General features: G+C 44.4%; 1 protein-coding gene and 1 long non-coding RNA gene across 2 annotated transcripts in view; one reads left to right on the forward strand and one right to left on the reverse strand.

Annotated features, from left to right (window-relative positions):
- Positions 1-20,582, forward strand: part of MESR6 (misexpression suppressor of ras 6) — a 517,920-nt gene that overhangs the window by 496,006 nt on the left and 1,332 nt on the right. The window contains exon 7 of the mRNA XM_026811075.1: positions 20,039-20,257. Within this exon, the coding sequence (XP_026666876.1) occupies positions 20,039-20,257 (219 nt within the window). The remainder of the gene's footprint in view (positions 1-20,038; positions 20,258-20,582) is intronic.
- LOC113463904 (uncharacterized) overlaps positions 17,431-20,582 on the reverse strand; it is a 32,747-nt gene continuing 29,595 nt past the window's right edge. Inside the window, exon 3 of the long non-coding RNA XR_003388754.1 lies at positions 17,431-17,476. This is a non-coding gene — a long non-coding RNA (uncharacterized LOC113463904). The remainder of the gene's footprint in view (positions 17,477-20,582) is intronic.

The following is a 20,582-nucleotide window of genomic DNA, read 5'->3' on the forward strand; positions in this document are numbered from 1 at the left end:
AATCGAAAGCAATATTCGCAGCGGGTAACGCGTGGCGCGTCGATGATCTGATTTCAGCCCTTTCCCTTGACGGCTTGGGTACGGTCTAATGTAATCGGAGTCGCGCAAGCACATTAGCTCGGCCTGAATATCCTCCACCGTGTTATGGACCGTCCTAATTGTCCCTTAGGAGGACGATGTTTGCGCAGGCGAAACTTTTTCTACCGCCTCTTCTCGTGTACACAAAATTATTTCCCGATCCGTCAACGACGAAAGAGAGCCGAAGTGTATAAATATCGCGTTTCACCGTGGAAGACGGAGAGAGTTTACAGCGTCGAATTAACCGTGCCCGGGTACAATGATTGAAAACCGTGGCTACGTCAGGAAGGAACAGAAATTGTTCATCATTCCGAGATCGTTTATCGTGGAATGTAACTGATATTGTTTTCCAACCTAGCTGACCCATCCGGGAACAATACCGGCATTCACTAATTATAGTTTTTCGATACCTTCGACCATCGAATATCGCGTTTCTATAAGGGCGCAGATTTTGTTTCGCCGGATGATCGAAACGTAAATGGTACCAATGTCTCTTACGCGAAAGAATAAACTGAACATCAAAATTCTTTTTATACGAATATTTTACAAAAATATGTAATTGGCATTTTGTATCTGTAGAATAACGCGTGGGGTAAATAATATTCAAAGAATGAAATAATTAAGAGATACTCTACAAAAATGAATTATATTGAAAAAAAAAGAATAAATTCTTTGAACACGTGGAACTTTCGCAACAATTCAGAAGACTGTAAATCATGCGGAAATTTCGACCGACACAAAGAGGCATCCAAAACGGTGAAGTTCCGCGGGAAACAGGAATCGCGAAAATTCGGGTCGCGCCGAAACGGAAAGGAATGCCTGTGGAATCCTTATCCGCACGTTTCCGCCCCGCCCTATCTCACACACGCGTGCCCCCGCCGGCCATGATCAAATATTGATGGCAACGCGAGCGCGTTGGGTCACCGGCAGGAAGCCATGCTGCCACCCCCTCTGATTACAATGCGAGATAGCGACGGGACTATTAGGGCCGTGTCTCCAGACGAGAAAGGAAAACTGCGAGCAGAACCAGATGCTCGTGCGCGATGCCGATGCTTCTACGTTTGAAACATGACGACGCGGACAGCTGGAACTTGCATCGTAATTTGTGAATCAACAAATTCTGATCTACCAAGATATCACGACATCCTATTTAATGCATTTTGTCATAGACGAGCTTCAGAGTTCGTTGAGAATCGAAATCATTATCTCCTTTGCCCACGTGATTTCTCAGGATTTATTCTTAATGAATGGAATGAAATTATTTCCTTTGCCATTGTGCAACGGGATAGAAATCTAAGTGCTCGATCTTGAATCGCGTCGCGCCTTTAATTGAACCAATCAACCGCGGATTATCCATATTAAGCTTTCGCGCTTCGTTTCGTTCCTCGCGCTGATTCTGCTCGCGTAATTTCGCAGCTATCGGATAATTCGATCGCCGACAAATTCGAGTAGAAAGAAACGAAGCAGATAATCGCGGAGACTGGCATCTCCATTGTGCATTCTGAACTGAACAAGTACTTTTTCACGGGATCATATATTCGATAACGATTATTTTTTTCATAATATTCATCAAATAATTAGGAGAAATAAGGCGTGGTGATTAAAAATGTATCCCTGGTTAGTAACACGAGGGTGAAACCGCAAAACAGGTCGTACGAACAGGTTACCCAGCGTGTCTGCGACGTATCGTCGAAGCAGAATGGGACAGGAGGAGGTCGCGATCCTTCAGGATTGTCCGTGGTCAAATAACCCGGAGGCATCCCAATCCTTGTGGTCGTAGGAGCGTACTGATGAACCCGGGGGTTGGTAGACGGTTTCGGTTAATCACGCAATTTTCACCGGTTCCTATCAACCGCTTACCCACCCACCACCGGCCGATGAAGGAGCGCGGGAGGGATCCGATCTTAAGGGGATGAGAAAGTGGCTGGTCGGTTAAAGAACGAAGCAATGGCGCAGAATGGCGATGGGCAATTGCTCGTAACTCGCTAAACCGCCTCTTTCCAGTTAGAAACCCTCGATCCAGCGACCAGCTAAACCCCGTTAAACTCGCCGACAAAACCTGGCCTGGTCTGCCCGACCCTTTACTAGGGTGATGATCTTCCTTCCTTCCTTCCTTCCTTCCTTCCTTCCGTCCTTCCTTTCCGTCGCGAAAGGGTTACTCGTTCGCTCTTTTATATTGGTACTCGTATAGTATCTAATAAAATTAACCCATTCATATTTTAACCCGAAACAATTAATGAATAACGGTGAACGAATCATTAGAATCAGTTTTGTATTACGATGGTATTTAATTTATTTAAATACGTTTAAGAATTAATAATATATGTATATACTTTCGTGTGGTTAATTATTATTTAAACAGTTGATGGACTAGGTAATGATTACAAGGCTCGTAATGTACGTGACACGAGCGGTCGTAAAAGTGTAAACAGCGACGTTAAAAATATCATCGAAACGAGGACGCCGGAGGATAGAACGGAAGAGGATGCAAGAGATGGCGGCTAGAACAGGAAAGAAGAGGAGGAGAAGGGGGGTTCAGCCGGGGGTAGTTGGGTACTCAGAAACTCACGGAGACCCCCTAACGAGCTCTTTTCTTCCCTTCCTATTTATTTCTGTTCCTTATTTAACCGACCCCCACCAGCTATAATCTGCCCCTTTCCCGGCCGCGTCGTCCCCGTCCCGTTTCCTCGCTCTCGCGAAAAATACCAAAAATCCTCTTTCTCCGTTGCAGCAGCACCCGGCAGCCACCCTAAGGCGCTTCACTCGGCGCGGACCAACCCCCAAGATCCGCCAAATAAAAGTGTCGGCGTGGGGAACGGAGGGAGAGAAGTAAACGGCCGAAGAGAGAAGGAGAAGAGTAATATGTTGACGCATAATAAAACACCTTATCCGGCTTCTTTCATATTTGAATTACAGATGTCTGGGAGTCCCGATACGCTCCCGGTATCTAAAACTTCTGGAATAGTTTTTTTAAACTCGAGTATTTCCCCTGTTTCGTACATTTAATGTTTATACGAAACGCGACTCTAAAAGAAGTATAATAAAATATACGTATGTACGCTTTGATCACTCGGAAATTCACGTTGCCCCGCCGACACTCGATAGAAGCGTGCATTTGCATAAACAACCGCAATCTAGCGATCGCGCGCAAAAATCAAAGGAGATGCGTGCGCGCGACGATAAAGCAACCCCTAAATTATAGCCCGGCAACCTGTAAGAGCTTTATTAAAATTTCTTAGCAATTTCCTTCAGGATCACGCGGTAACCGGCCTGCCACGTGTCCTCTAATCCGGCGAATATTTCGACTCGCGCAATTTTCCTCCTCCCCCCGAATATTCGTCCGAGGATTGATCCCGCCTAACAAACGAGACCCGGCAGCCCTCCTCTCTTTTCTAAACCGTCCCTCCACCCGCCGCGAAATCGGGATTCCCTTCTCCTCTGTCTCTCTCTAATCCTCGTAGGAACCACCGCAGCTTGTTATTAATGAATCTCTCCATGCAGCCGTTCCTCGACGTAGGTGAAATAAAAAATGGCGCTCTCACGACTCTCTGCCACCCCAGTGTCGTTGAGAGGGCGGCCGTGGGGTAGGTGAGGCGAGATGGAACGAACGGCGGAGAAGGGGAGAGGGAGAGGGTGGAACTGCACGAATAAAAATGCCCGGTTTCTCTGAGCACGGCCAGAAACCGAGGGTGGGGTAGGAAAGGCCCGGGGGCGGACGGGGCTGTAGACGAAATGGGGTGGCTGGCGTGCTCCAACGACTTGTGATCTGATCAATAAGCCGGTATAGGGGATTATTTTGCGACAGGAACTATGTGTGACTCTACACTCTCTCTCTCTTTTGGTTCCTTCCGTGACATCCACGAGGAGAACGAATTAATCATTCTCTTTCAGTCGTGAGAAAAGATTCTTTCTTAAGAATTAGTATTGCAGTTGACCCATGCGGAAGCCAGATTAGTTCGAGTCAAATATTTAACTAATCAACTGGTATCGCAAATTACCAATTTTTATGCAAAATTATACATATGTAATTAGTTGCACATCCAATTTCTTTTATAAATGCATAAGACCTGCAGTTTAATGATTTGAAATATGTAGCTACAACTTGCATTTTAACGTTAACTGATATTCTCTGGTACTACGAACTGAACGTTCCGATCAGTCGATATCATTCAGGAAATATCCGAAGGGAAGCACTGCATTATCATATAATCTTCGCGCGAAGAACATCGGGCGAGGATGGAAACCCGTTTCCTCAAATCCCCGAGAATCCAATGCTCTCAGAATCTCTCATTCTAGGTTTGTTTGGACGCGTTCGCACACCCACCCTTCTCCAGCCTCTTTTTGACGATAAGACGAAGTGGCTAGCATTATGAGAATTAGATTTAAAAATGTCACGCTCCGACGGCATCCGCAAGACGAGAACATTTATTATCCGCGAACGCAGCAGATTGTTTCCGCTTCGCGTAGATGATAAAACTAGAAGTGTGTACCTGATACAGACACCTTTACGTTGTACGAAAATTTGTACCATCCAAAACAAAGAAATATTATTTGAATCTAATTCCCGCCGCAAATTTCTAACCAGCAAATTACGAAACGAATTGCGCTGAGGATGTATCGTCAGAGGAAGATGCAGCATATTAAGACAGGAGCCGGTGACGCAAAGGACGAGTGAGTAATCGTCAAAAGGAAGAAGCGAATGACGAGGACGACGTAATGGACGAGCAGAAGCTCGAGAATGGCAATAGAGAGATAATTTACGAAGAGAAAATATTGTATTGTGTTTTGCGCGGGAGTATTATTATATCCGAGCCGAGGTATTATCCGTGGCAAGATGAGGAGGACGCCGAGTGGAGAAACTGATATAGAAGGTTAGTCAGAGGGGACGACGACGCCGCGCGTACAAAAGAGAAACGGAAAGAAGAAACGGGAGAAAGGAACCTGTGCTTTGTGCTATGCACAATAATCGAGAGAGAACACTCCACCGCCGCCTGTGACTCTGCGCTCTCCTTCCTTCGGTTGATCATTTCTTCCTAGCTGGCGGGATACATCTTCCTTCTTCCAATCGGGCACCCTGCCGCTCGCAAATCATCAGAGACATGCACCCTTCGGCTAACGGCGGTCGAGGGAGGAAATAATTTATTCGCAAATATCACAGACTTTTTTCCTATCCGATCCCTTTCACGATTCTTCATTTCATCGTATAATACAAAAATTGTTTGCCCTCCCATACGACGCGTATCATCTATTTCCCTAAATTCTGTCTCGTTTCTTTCGGCTCGAACACTATTTACATTTGCTCCATTCTACTCTTCGCTCGGAACCGAACGTTTGTAGAACGAGAAGAGTGCAATAAAAAATTGAACGCCAGACCGAATCGAGACGATGCTTAAACGTAAAAATCAAGTGTATCACTCGATGTCACCGATGCACCAATATCCAGTATCGCGAATGGATTATCCGACGCGAAACCGCAACAACGAATGGGAATAGAGACAGAGACAGAGAGAGGTTGGGCGACATCGGAATATAAACGCAACAGCAGACAAAGCATCGTTATAGCATCGTTATATTAAAACATAGCAATAAGTAAAGTTCCCTCAGTCTGTTCTCTGCTCTTGGATTCGATGTCAAGTTCCCTGCCTTATAACCAGCACCCGGCCACCCACTCCTACTCTTTTCCTGTGGGCTCGCGGGATTTTTTTCATTTCTTGGGATGAACACCGCTCATAATATTTCTCGTAGAACAAAGAAGATATGAAATACTCCAAATTCCCCGGCAACTCTACGCGCACTCCCTTTCTCTTTAATATACGGTACTATGTTTCGCAAATATTATATCTCTGCCCGTTTTTTTACTGCACAAGCGCAAATATTAAATACTATCTCAAAAATGAATTATGGTAGATAATATAAATATAGTAAAATTATTTTAAATAATCGTGAAATATGTTAAAAACCGAATACGAATATAATTCTTGCTACGTGTGTAATCACTTGATCAATGAAAATATAGAGACGAGAACCGGGGGGGAAAATGAGAGAGACAAGAATTAGTCTCTGCGAAAAAAAACCGAACACGTATCCACAAAGGGAAAAAAGTGATTCCCTCCCATCGTTCCCTCTTTTGCTCCCCTATTATCGCATACGATGTACACAGTTCAAACATAATGATTTTCCCGCGGTCGTGTTTGCGAGAAGGAGCTCTCCAATTTGCGCGAAACTCGTTTGCCTCCCGTCCTTCCGTTTTGCCTCGTTTAGTCTTTTTATCGCGAGGCTTTTAAAAAATTTACTCGGAACTTTCGCGTGGAGGACGGCCGGCAAAATAAACCGGTTTACCGACACCGGTAGGTACATACGGGCGGCGCGTGTTGCGTTTCTCGCTCCAATAAATATTTCTACATGAATTCCACCTCCGCGGGCGAAAAAATCGCGTTACTTTGTCAACGCGCATTCGCCGACTATCTTACAACACACCAATTCGCTCCATCGCATTATAAACGAAATTTACTGGAATTTGTTGTTTGAACGACTGATAAATCTGTTCATGAAGTCGTTTCACGCAGAACACGTGCAAACGGTTTGGAGAAAAATGGTTTTGTAATCAAGAACTGGTCAAACAAAACTGATTAATACTTCTTTCATCTTAAACAATTTTCGTCACAGAATTTATGTGTAAAGAGGTATAAATACTCGTACAAAAAGTAGCGTATAACCGCGTCTATTAAGACAGCAGGGAAGAAAAGAAAAGCGAGGTTGAGATTCGGTAGGAAATCGGGACGGTTGAATGCCACGGTGAAACCTGTTATCCGAGGTCAGGGACTAATTACTTGATTACGTAATTGCCTTCCCGCTCCGACAATCACCCTCCCACAGCCTGTCGCGGCCGGTAAACCCCCCGCTGATTCAACCCCTAACCGCGTGATCCTCACCCTGAAACATCTTCCTGGAGGAAAGAACCCTTTTACCTCGAATTAATTCCCTTTTTACCGCGAATTCTTAAGTATCCATTAACGGTGTACCATACAAACCCGTCGGCCAGGAAGCATCGATTATTGAAATATCCCAAAGGGATGCAAAATTAATTTAATTGGAGCGATAATATAAAACATTGCCAGTGAATATTTAACGAAAACATGCTCCATATCTTTTGACGTGTACATAAAATAAATATCCTAACGATTTCACGTCTTTACAAGGTAAACTGAAAAGTACTTGATGATTCTTCTAATAATCAACTGAAAGATCCAACGAAGTACACTAGCTCGCATTTCACACGGTAACGTGCAATCAGTTCGGTTGGAGAAGAAACAAGAACAAGACTGAGGAGAAGGAAACAGAGGCGTGACGTAAAGCGGTGGAAAACAAAGCTGGAGGTGGTAGCAACAAGGGAAAAACGAGGAGCTCGTGAAAGTGGTTAAATTACGTCTGTACGCGTGGCAAGAAAAAAAAGGCAGCAACAATGACAGTGGAGGAAGACGAAGAAGAAGAAGAAGAAGAAGAAGAAGAAGAAGACGAGGAAGAAAAAGTACAGTCTGAATCGACGTACTCGCTACTAACCACGGTCTCCATATTTTTCCTTCTTTTTTCCTCGCCACGCTCTCATCCTTCGTAGACACGGGTAGCCCACACGTAAGAGGGAGTATTTATACATAACCAACTTTTCTACGGGGTTTGTCGTAGCTGCGGCACCGACGGGAAAAAGGAACGGAGGGGAACTTCGCGGGGCGAAACGGGCACCATGGGGGTGTGTTGCTCTATCTAACGTCGCTCATGGAGCTCGTTAGCGTTGCCCGTGGCAACACCCTTACCTCGCCGAGCCTCCGCACCCCCAACCACCACAAACCAGCCCTCGTCTTGCGAGCCTGTAGGGTGGGTTACGGGAAAAGGAAGAGAGGAATAAAAAAAAGGAAGGCGACGCATGCGTGCTCGAATCGCCATTCGCCATCGCGTCATGTGTGCGAGGACCAAGAGGGTGCACGGCACAAAGAAAAATTTCGGGGGTGTCTCAAGAAGGATTGAAAACAGCCCTGGACGCGATTGTTTAACGAGGCCCCTTTCGAGTTTAACAACGTGTCGCGTTTTCTCAGACGTTGGGCACATCCCCGGAGCTAGGAAGAATGTTTCACTCGAGGGGTGATGCATCATTCAGAGATGCTGCTCTTCGAGCTTGATGCGTTTCGAAATGGTTGAATACGTGTGACGAAGTGCGATCGTTAGACACTATCATTAGACTGTAAATGTTTGTGCAACATCAAGTCTAGATAGGAATTTGTTTTACCCTTTAAAATTATGCATTTAACTTTTGTAAAATTGTTCTATAAATGCATGAAATCCACAGATGTTTTGTATATAGATGTCGTTATATTTAAGGACGAACCGAAACACAGCGAAAGAAATATGAAATTGACGAAGTCATGCGATTCAAACGTACCAAGCGACGGAGAAAATTTCCTTAGGCCGTTGGAGCAAAGAATCGAGGACATCAAACGAGGAGACAAACCGTGACTTCCGCGTCACCGAACCCCCCGTTCCCATTTTTTATTTTCATAAATTAAATTGAAGATCCTTATCGAAAGTACATTTCGCCGACTTCGACGAGCCGAGATGATATTCGTGAAACCCGAACGTACATCGGAATTAATAACAAAGTAATTCTTTATTGCGCCGAAAGATAAGGTCGATGATATTAATAATGGCATTCGTTGGCCGCGTCGCAGTGGAGATTTCATTAAAAAGCGGGCACGCGGCGTATAGAGGGCACGAGAAACGTGAAAAACCGGGGAGAAAATGGGAAGCTGTGGAAGAGAGTCGAAAGAGAAAGTAACGAGAGAAACAAGAACGGGAAAGAACGAATGAAAGACGGAGAGAGAAATGGCGAGGGAACCGCTGCGTAAGCTCGAGCCAGATCCGCTTAGGGGATGTAATTAAAATCGGAAAAATGTGTTTAATGAATATTCATTTGTGCCTCGATCTGCTGATATTAAACGGGCTTGGCTCTCTTGGTTCGCTTCGAATATTGCCATCCGCCCCTGTGCCCGACGGCACGCGGCCGATTAAAAGAAAGACGAAAAAACCCGCGGCAGGGGAGCGGAGAACGAGAAAGAGGAGGAGCGACAGTCTGCGGTGATCCGAAAACCGACCGGTCCTGGCTTGCTTCCTCCTTTTTCTCTGTTTCTCGCATTTTTGGGGCTGGCCCGTCGTGTATTTTATCTTGCCGGACGATATTTTTTGCGCGGCCGAAAATCTATCGGGTGACCCGGGGAAATATGGCACGCGACGCCGGCCGATAAAAATTCGCGAAGCTTGAAAAACGAGGCAGCATCGAAACTGCGTTTATCGCGCATTTCAAGAGATTTATGCGGGGCCGATATCAATGTGAACCGATACCGCGAGAATTTGCTGTCTATAAACAAAATTTGTTAGCCACGAACAGTAATCCCGAATGTAGATGAAGAAGAATTATTTTATTATACTTTCAGTATAGTTCTTCGATCTATCTTGTGATTCTGACATTGACGAAGTAAGAATGACTAAAGGATAATAGTAATTGAAATGAAAAAATTTCATTCCACGGAGATTTTAATATTCCCTACCCTCTTGAGTAACACTCCGTGGAAGACAAAGAGGACTTGATTCCTTTGATCTCTGCTGCGATGCTAAATTTCGAACGGACTGAGATATCATTTGTATCCTAGTTTCTATACATATGATATGGAAGACTACGAATTTATACACTGCCAAATAGTTAACAATTTCTACTAATACATCGCACAGTTCGAACCTCGGTGCAATTAATACTTCACTAACAGCACTAAAACGAACCCACTGCGTTTCGGGTTTCCCGCAGAATATTTTCAATTTTCAGGATCAACATCTCACGTAGAATCCGTTCTCGCCCTTCGTTCGCGACGTTTAATTTCCAGAGACAGCTCCGCGATCGCATAAATCGCCAGCAGCCACGAGCAGAAAACATTCGCAACCGTCTTCTCTTCTTTATCTTGCACTTCTTCACGGTCGTGCCACCTTCTCTTCTTCGAAGGTTCTGCCTACCCCTTGTCCCGTTTTTCTTGCCCAGAGGGTGCCGGGGGTCGGCGGAGAGAGGACGGGCTAAACTTTCGAACGAATTTGCATGTCGCTCTCCTAACGATTTCCTTCTTCGAGGAGCGAGAAGAACTCGGGGCTCCATCTCGTTCATCGATAAAAGAAATGACGTTGAATAAGGTAACCCCCCCGCCCCCCGCCCACCGTCGTGCCTCGCTCATTCCACGCGAGATACTCGCGATAGCGTCCGTGATTCGCCCTAAATATAGTATATATTTTTTCGGAGGCTCATCTTGATACACGAAGATTGGTCCTCTGCCACCGGAACATCGATACTTTTTTAACGAGGACGCGGAATCCCGCTGAATATTCATGAGCTGAAGAAGTACTTAATCGAATTGTCCCCCGGCTCACGTACACGGTGTCGCGTTTCTATAGAAAAACCTAAATTTCTCTGCCGTTTTAGAATGAAAATCTATTGAGAAGTCAGTGACAGAAATTGAGGTAACGTGCTATTGGAGAGCTCTACATTTTTAAAGAAGAGCTGGAACGAACTCAGAGCTCGACGAGCCATAAAAATTGTAAACAAGATCGGCGAGGAGACAATTCCCACAGCTTGTTGACGAGAGACAGAGGAGTCAGCGTCAGGAGATACCATTTGCGTTTCCTCGTTTCTCCTACCTCGCCTCCTCCACCTTTCAGAGTCGCTCTGGATCCCCCTCTAAATGCGTTTATCTTCCATACCCTATTGATCCGTAAGTGATGGTGCTCCGGAAGGTGGAGGGTGTCCCCTGAACGGGGGTGGATTGGTTCCAGGGGCCAATGGGTGTAGGTGGTTTTCACCGTGAAGTGAACGGAGGTAGCGGAACTCGTACGATTAGATCGGGAAAAAGAGAGAGGGAAAGTAAAAGCGAAGAGAAGAGGAGAGAAACCAGGAGGGAGCGAGAGAGTGAGAGGCTTTAAAAAACCAGCTCGCGGAATGAAATAATAATATTAAGATGGATAGAGGCGAGGGTGCAGGTTCTTCTGTAGGTGACGAGGAGGGCGAAAGGGATGGGTGACAGAGGCTGACAGTGACGCAAGAAGCTTTTTCATCATTTTCAAACCGCCCTGGTCTAACCTCACCCTTGAAACGGCCCCAAGCAAATCCATACGCGGCTATGTGCTCCGTCTCGCTCCTTCCCTCTCCGTTCCTCTTTCCCTTCCGCCCCCGTCGCGTTCCTCTTTTTCCACCCTTCTTTCTCCCGAGACGTGCTCCCTATATCGCGAGGGATGAAAGCCCCGGCTAACCAGGTAGACTCGCTCTCTCCGCGCGTAACTCACGTATTTAATATCGGCGATGCTTTTTACGCGGTCACGGAAATGTTTACCCCCTGCAACAAACGTCCGCAGCTCGCGGATAATGAAGCGATTATCGAAACGGTTTGACCGTGAAATATTTAATTAGTCTTTCATCAGAATCATCTCGAACAGATTGCATTTAAAATGTAAAAACGTTCTACACAGAATTAATTGATAATAAAGATTAAACTCGTTTATTACGATAAAGAATAATTTTTAATTCATTTATAAATAGCCGCGTCACTTGTTCAATTGACAATTAACGCGATACTCTCGTCACACGTATTTCGCAACATCGTATTAAACGGTTTTCTACTCAAGGACACAAACTTCTTGAAACATCTGACCACCCTCCCACCGCTGTGCGCTCTACAAACTGGGGTGGAGATCCCGAAGTGCCCCAATGCTCCACATCCCCATAGAACGGCCATCGACGTCGGCCAACGGCCATCTTTGCAAAACACCCCCGACAAATGCAGTTCCGAATCCTGAACAGAACAAACAACACCCCGTTCTATGTTTCAACTTTATCACGTCTCCTTTACACGCGTTAAAAACTTCGTACGTTGCCAAAAGATATGTTCCAATCTTAAGAGCTTGGTTGATTAACGAGGAACAGGTTTACCGAACGCGAGCCGCTCGAAAACTGGTCGCTCCGGGCCCAACATTCGACCCGGACGCGTGCGAATCTAACGAGAGGGGGTAAGATCATTCCGGTTCTCGATCCTCAGGATCCCACGAATCTTGATTCCTTTCCGGTTCCTGTCCTCGCCCTGGATCATGTGCCACCTCGGAGACGCGCGAAAGTCTTTTGTCGACGATGAAAAGACATTCTGCTTCGTTTCGTATTCATCTATCCAGTTGCAATTTCATTGAAACTGTGTGAAAGATGTTGGACGAATAGACGAGTACCATCTTCCATTATTGGACATTTCATATCGTTTTCTATATTTGTGCACAGTATGGATGGTTTACTTAAAACCAATCATAAATCTGAGATCCACTTTGTCAAAATTTGGATAATTCTTCTTAAGTTGCACTGCGTGTTTATCACACTAATCCATTCAGTATCACAATTCTCAACGGAACTGCGTCTTTTACAATCTCCAAATGGATGAAATGGCGAAGACGTGTTATCGCAATGAAGAATCGCGTTAGAGACAAAAGGTTCGGAACGGAAACGCGGCACGAATACGCGCGGATGACTGAAAGTATTGGAGCAGGTTTGAAAGCGTTAAGGGCCCCCAACGGGCCCCCTACCCTGACTCCACCTTCTTCTCGGTCGCTTAGGGCCCGCCGGATTCATGCCCAGTTTTTATCGCCCCGCTTTGTTCTAGTTCCACGACGCGACCCTTTTGCGCATACGTCCCATCACAATGTGTCGTTTTTTCTTGTTCCGGGGCCGGTTCGCGTAATGGGCCCTTTGCACGGCCACCTTGAACGTTCCTCCTTTCAGGGACGTCACTCGAGGCCGCATCTGGCCCTACGATTTCCATTCTTTTCATTCTTAATCCAATCAATTTTCGATATAGTCAATCAAATATGACTTGTCCTGACATTGACTCCAATAGAATTACAATACGTCAATTTTTTTCCAAGCCGATAGCTAATATGCATTCGCTGTTTATGGACACTTGTACTTCACGTTCGAACAAAAATTGATTAAATAACTGAAATGCATTAAAGATATAAATACTGAGGAATATCAGCACATAAATTGAAACCTAACAACTACGTCCCTGAACCCTTGTTATTACACATTTGCATAGCTACACACGACCGTGCCTGAGAATGCAGAGGACCCATCCACGAAATAAGAACGGAAGACGTGCCCCTTCGTACGGAATTATATTATATAGTTCTCCTTCCCCCACGTTCTCGTTATTTTTCTTTTTCTTTTTTTTTTACGTGACTCACACGGGCATCGTTTTTCGTATGCGGGTCCGTTAATTCGTGCGAGATCACGTCGCGCGAGAGAAGGTTCCACCTTTAGATGTTCTATATTCGGATCAGTCAAAGGCGAGGGTGGGAGCCTATGAAATATTTTCAAAAGCTTCCCTTGGACATTTTTTCCATGCCCTTCATATGCATTTTATTGTTTGAGGAAAATAAATTCATTTGTCTATCATTTTTTAAAATTTATGGGATACGTTAATTTCATTAGTGATTCATGAGATTAGAATTTCTTTGAGGAATTGTTGTTGGCTATCAAATAATTGTATATTCAAAGAGTGTGTGCGTCGAAGGGCAAAAGGAAAACGGAGAGAAACGTTTTGCATAATGGCTGACTTACAGTACAGAATATTTACGATGAAAGTCTCGTACAGGTGAGGCGATTCAGGGAACGCGTTACGTCGACGTGTGTCGTTAACTTAATAATTGACCATAACCGGCCGCCTCACCGCGGAAAGCTAAATCACCCCTCCCGAAAGGTGGAGATAAAAAAAAAAGTGCGCGCCGCTACGTTAATCGATGGCCGGCCGTTTTTAGCCGAACTTACGTACATTTTACCCGGAGGCAGTACAACCGGGGATATTTAGCATACTAAAGAAACCACCCGCGGGCGGCCGGTTTCGTCGAGTAGTATTCATTTAAAAAACGAGTTCGAGAGGAGAGATGCAGTCTTTCGCGCGCGCAGAAAAAAAAGGAAACTAAGTTAATTGGCCGAGTCGAATCGATGAGTCGCTAATACGTAGACTCTCGATGTTCATGTAAATTTTCGTAGGTCTACAAGAGTTAACCGGTATGAAAAAAACTTGCATACATTCCTTAGTAATAACTGAATATATTTCCTACAGTAATGCTTAAATACAGAACAAACCAATTTGTTACGTATTTAATTGGCAATATGGGATGACTGGAATTTTTTCATTTGCCTCATCTAATAGAATAGTAATTGTAGTTGCATTATCAAGTAAAGAGACAAAACTGCAGATGAGAGGAAGGTAAAGGGTTGAAGATAGTTCAACACTCGATCCTTTTGGTCCAGTCGCGAGCAGCCTCGATCGAGGATAATTGCATTAATTTATTCCCGATCCGTTGCAGAAATTCCGGATCCTTCCAGCTAATTACATTATTAAACGACCCCGTGCCTTCTACTCTTACTCCGGATTACAACGTCCCTCTTGATAAAATTCCTCGACCGGTCGACGTCTTTCCTTTTCTCTTCCTTCTTTGCCACTGTTAAATTGCAATTTGTACGAATCACGACCACAGAAATGCGCGCGCGGCGGACGGGGAACAGGAAGTGAAGAGTTCTTAAAAACTTATTACTACCCCGACGGTATTCAACCGCGATCGATAAGGGACGAGTGACAAAGGGAAAGTTCGTTAAGCTGTTCCCGCGCAAATTGTGCTCGCAATTAAGACATCGCGTTTTAATCTACCGGCATCGCGAGACCAGCTCGCATTCTTCGCTACAGTATCCATTAGTAAATGAAACTTGGAAATCTTTCCTCGCTTGTATTCTTAAATTGTACTGCCTGGTGTATTAATTAAGAGCAAGTAATAAATCTTAACATGATTTTTTATATCTGATGGATGAGATGAAATAAAATATATAGAGAAATGTGTCACTTAGTCGAGCTTATCATTGAAATCAGACAAGGTGGACCCTATTGCATATTAATTAGAGACTTCCTCCGTGGGACTTTTCGTCCCTCGGATGCTCTACTTTGTTTCCCGCGGGATCGTGTCTCGGAATGGGCTAAGACAGCTGATGCCCGGCCGTGCAGGGTATCATTTACATAAGGCCCTGATTTAAGGGCGCGCCGTGTTCGTCTTTTCTATCACCGAATACCCTCGCGCGCACGGTTACGCACGCCGCATGAAATTTATAATTAGTGGGGGCCGCACTTTCATGCAAATGCCCGTGGCAATAATAGCGACGACGCGTTCGCCCGCGGATACGTGCTTCCTCGTATCGTGTTACTCGTCTCGTTTGAAAAATATTCTCGCTCAGGCGAGTCTCACGACGACACGGTATCGATTAAAAGTTGCACGTGGAACAAAATTGAATTCGTTAATTGCGTTTATCTATTCCGGCGAAGTACTCGGCCGATTGATTGTTTTATTTCTGGTTATTAACTTTCTCGGAATTATATCAATGAACGATCGAGTAGTAGAAGGGTTGTTTCATTTTCCACCTCGAGACTCATGCAAATGGGGCAGCCGCTAGTTACGGTCGGTTTCGAGGATGAAAAGAAACATCGGCGAGGAAACGAGAATAAATGTTTAATGTCGTCGAAGAGGAAGCAGCATTCTGCATTCAATTATCGAGGAGGGACGAGAGAAAGAAGAAAGGCGGGACACGAAGAAATGAAAACCCTTCGGAATTTCTAATGAACCGTGCGAACTGCAACCCGTTTTCTAGGCGTAACCTAATTAAGTCCCGAACGCGTATGCAAATTTTCGCTCAGCGGGACACACGCGGAGGTTCGCAGCCAGCCTCCCTTTTCTCCGCGCCCTCTCGCCCTCTTACCGAGCGCGACGATTTCGCACGACACGCATTCTCAGTCGTCACCGACGTCGGATCGACCGTTAATTAATTAATTTCGTACGGAGGGGGCCCCGCACGAATTCCGTTGTGAGATTGAAACGTTCGACGGGATGTAAGGAGGCGAATTTCGACTAATTAGCCCCCGGGATCAAACGGATGGAAACATCTGTCGCTGATTTCTTTTCTTTCACTGGTACGAAAACCAGTTGGATCAGAAAATATAGAACTATAATAGCACTATTAAATTTGCGAAAATTACAGCGAATGAAATAATATCTTCAACGATCACACATTTTATCTCTGATATAATCTTACATCTATTGCAATGCGAAAGATAAACGAAAAATTCTGTTTCATAGTATTTAAACAAATAACTTAATTGTCTATGCATTTCAAAATTAAATTGGATATTAGGAACCTGCGATGATATGTTTAACACCATGTTTCAAAGTGCAACCTGCGTGCAGCTGGGAATGCACCGTAGTGCGGTATCGACAATAGTGTCGATGGTGTTCGATGGGGATGAATATCTATTGATTGGCAAAGGTCACCCCTCGAGGAATCGGGCCGATACATGGGCGTGTATACCTGCCGCGACCCCAAATCTACGTTCTATGCTACCTGCGCGAGTATCCAGCAAATTGTCCCGTTTTCATAGCCACGTGCCAGGAGTCAGGTACACGTACATGATAACGAGCCGCGTATCTCTGATCTTTTTATTTTTTCACCATGATAACTGTACGTCAATTTTAAATAGACGAATGATTGATATAAACGTAAAACTGCTGATATATGAAATTACAGAGTAGGAAATCGTATAGTTTCACGCGCTTAGAATGGTGATAATTGTATCACATTGGGATTACTGTGATTAGTATAATAAGAACGGGAGAAAATTGCTAGGGGAATAATCTACTGAAATATCTCATTAAATTTAGAAAGAAACCCGGAGTTTAACTCGGAAATGATTGCATATTAGAAATCTCAGAAAGATCTCTCGCATGCGCTTGCCTCTATAATTTTCCCAAACCAGCTACACACTACCGGTTTTAATTAGTCTCAATCGCAGTTAGTAAATTTTTAACTCGCGCCCGCAACATTTCAAATTATAAACTTCTCACGCATTTTCTGCAACGATCTGCCTATGTTATGATTACAATCCAACGTGTTGCACAGAGGGGATACGCGTTTGGAATACTTGCGTCGAGCTTTTACCTCCGATCACACGCATGATCGCGACTCGATCCACATCCATTAAAAATTGGTAACTCGATACCGGGGTTATTGTCCCAACGTTATGCAAGTTTGCTTAGTTTATGCGTCGGAGCATCGAGGAAACTGATACATTTATTATGCAGGATATTCTAAACAATCGCTCTGGACCCAGGCTGAATGTTTGTTCATGCGCACGATTTCATATCGCTTATGAATATTTCCAAGCCGGAAGATGAAAAAATTTCTAACGTACTCACCACGTGTGTAGCCCTTTCAGCCAGGCGTCGTTGATTAATCAGCCTGAAAGAACAAAAGGAATGCTATTATTAGATCAATGAAATTTCAGTAACAAGAACATTATTAATAATCGTGATACTTTTTCAAGTTCTTATATAATAGATAATAATTAGAATAATGATCACAATTAAAAAAAAGAATCAGGAGTTACAGAATTATTCATTACACGTGATACTAATCCCATTTTATGAACAGTCTATCTGAATTTCGGTGAGGAAAGCAGTAAATTTATTCTAAAATAGTCGAGAGCATCGATTACGCAACGAGGAAGGTTTACCGAAGTACAAAAGGGAAAACAGTGGATGGGGATGAAAAGAAGGAAGAGCCCCTTGTATCCGGATACGCAGCGCTCCTGTCAGTCGTATGTCAACCCTCGTTGTTTTTTTGCCGCGCTCTTAATAATTGATCATCTGATTACGATACATTATACCCCCCTTTTTCTACTTTGGTACACCGTTGGCCGTGGAGGGCATATTATTCGTGGCACCAGGGAAACAGTGAGTTAACAGGCGAGCGAGCGAGAGAGAGAGAGAGAGAGAGAGTAGGAAACTTTTTCTTCCGTCGCTTGGTCGAGGGACGGTCATTTGCATATAGGTCCCCCTTATCGACAAATACACCGGGGGCGCCCCTCGTAATGAGGGCCCCCTTCCCCCGTACCTCTTCGCTTTTATTTTTTCAACGTGGACCGCCATTGTCCGTTAACTCATTCGTGGACCAGCTTCGTATCTCCTTTCCTTCCTCGTTATCCTCTCCATCTCACCATCGTCGTTTCTCTCTCTGACCCGCCCAGTTCTTCCCGCGTTACTCTTTCATTCTGTGTCGCTTCGGGAGAGAACCCGCGGTAAGAAAAAAAAAATACTGACGGGGGAATAACAGAACCGGTTGCCCCGTTGAAAAATATGAATCATAGAGATAGAGAGGATAGAAGCGTGAAAGCGTTTGCCGAGATTCTCTCCGCCGTGACATCTGCTTTTCGAGATAAACGCAGGAAAAAAAATTGCCAAACGGGGGTCGCTATCGCTGATAGAGCCGCGTGAGAAACGTTCCGTGCTCGATCGTAATGAAAATCGTATGATCGCTTACTTGTGCCAGCATTTTAATGTCGAAGAACCGAATAGAACCATATTTTAAGGGAAATTAGATTGATAAGAATTGCTAATAAGTCCATGATAGTTATGAATAATATTAAACAAGAGATTAAGAACGGAAAGAAGTGGAGTACACGGGACCGGTTTCGTAGCCCCTGGAGAGGCCGATCGTTACCAACTTCGTTACACAACTGTTAGGATAATAATCTGCGGCGAGAATCATGAGCCGTGATACGTGTACGCGGGCATGTATGAGTGTCGTGTCCGTAGCCGGGGGTGAGGGCAGGTGTTCCACCTTCCTCAGAGAATAATTAATATTCAGCGAGGAAAAAGTGGGCGAGAGAGAACGGACCGATGGTCTTCTCTTACGAACAGTTAGCGCGTTAGCAAACGGGGCGCGCATCGCTTCTAGACAAGCAGCTGGTCCTCCCAGGGGGAAAGAAAGACTTCCAAGGCCCAATTACGTTCGTCTTTTCGATCGTTCTTATAATACCATAATTGTTTCACGTTTGATCTGGCCAGGGTACGCCCAGGCCTGCGACTGATTTTATCCGATCCCATTTTTGAGCTCTTTAAGTTTCCATCAGATTTCAAATAAATTGATGCCTTCATAATTAAAATTTGTGAAATGGTGTACGTAGGAAGAAATTGAAATTTTCACTTGTATCATGTTGTAACGGTTAATATGTCAATATGATACTTCCATAATAAGGGGCATGTAATATGTACGTGAATGACAATTACTATACGTATGGATGAAACTTCTTTGAAAAGTAATGGAATACAATTTAGCGAGTATAAATCGTAATCCACTAACACAGTAATCAGCGAGCGGAATCTCAGTAGCCTTGATAACGAAAGCGTGTAGACCGGGACGAATTGCAGCTGCAGAAAACGAGGGAAACTTATGATCAGATAAGGGCAGCGGGTGCGGGAGGGAGATTGATGTAAAAGAGCGAGCAGAGAGAAAAGGAGATAGCGAAGGTAAAGAGGGGGAGCGACCGGGCGAGGAGTACAAATTACGAGCACCCGGAACTGGTCTCGTGGCCGTGTTAACTTTCGTCGCGTGCCTTCGGGAAATGCCTCAACTTTCGCGGGCCACGCGTTATCGTCCGAGCATTATAAACTTTCCATTGCTACTGCCCCGTTCCTTTTTCCTTTTCTTGTTTGCCGCCGTTATTTACGACGCGTTAACCAAATTTACTCCTATTCAACATTTTCGGACTCTGTCAACTTGAAGAATATCGACAATCTTTATTCTTTTGCATTATAGGAAATATTAGACAAGGTAAATGTCCCCATTTCTACTCGCCTTTTAGTCTATCATTTTAAAATAACATAAGATGATAGAAAGTTAGCGAGTAGAAATTTGAACGTGAAGAGAAACTGAGACATTTACTATGCTTTGTTAGAAATCAAAATCATTTCAATGATACAACAAGAATATGACTAAATACATTTCACGTTTTTATTTCAGATATGAGGCAGTAGAATTGATCTATCTAGAGCTGATCGGCACTTACAAGCAGTCGGAGATCGATTGGAAAATAATACATGATGCCGGATGTACCAGGGATGATACTGATTTACCGCATCACATCACTACGCCTAATGATCTTGATCGATTGATCACCGGCACGTTCCGATCATTCCTAGCCGCGTTACCCGCTCCTCCAACAATTGTAACAATCGCAAGGTATAAAAACATTAATTTACATAAAAAAACTCCAGTTTTCAGTAAATAATTAAGAGACGTTGCTAAACATTTTCAGACTAGTTCAATTATTTATCTTTAGTATGCAAAATCGTTAGGGATAACGTGATATGCTTTTTAAGCACTGAATTGAATTCGACAGCGGTATCGGTCTCTATCGAAATTAGAGGAACGGGCAGGGTCGCGATGGCGTGGAAGAAGATGCTGGGAGCGCTGGAAATAGAGAAAAGGGAGGGTATCGTAGGGGAAGGTATGGTTGGGGCCGGGCGAAGGGTGGGTTTACGAACGTTCAGCTATGATCAAGCCC

This window comes from Ceratina calcarata, unplaced genomic scaffold (genome assembly GCF_001652005.2).
Source record: "Ceratina calcarata isolate Rehan_Ccalc_2016 unplaced genomic scaffold, ASM165200v1 scaffold185.2, whole genome shotgun sequence".
Taxonomy (NCBI): Eukaryota; Metazoa; Arthropoda; class Insecta; order Hymenoptera; family Apidae; genus Ceratina; species Ceratina calcarata.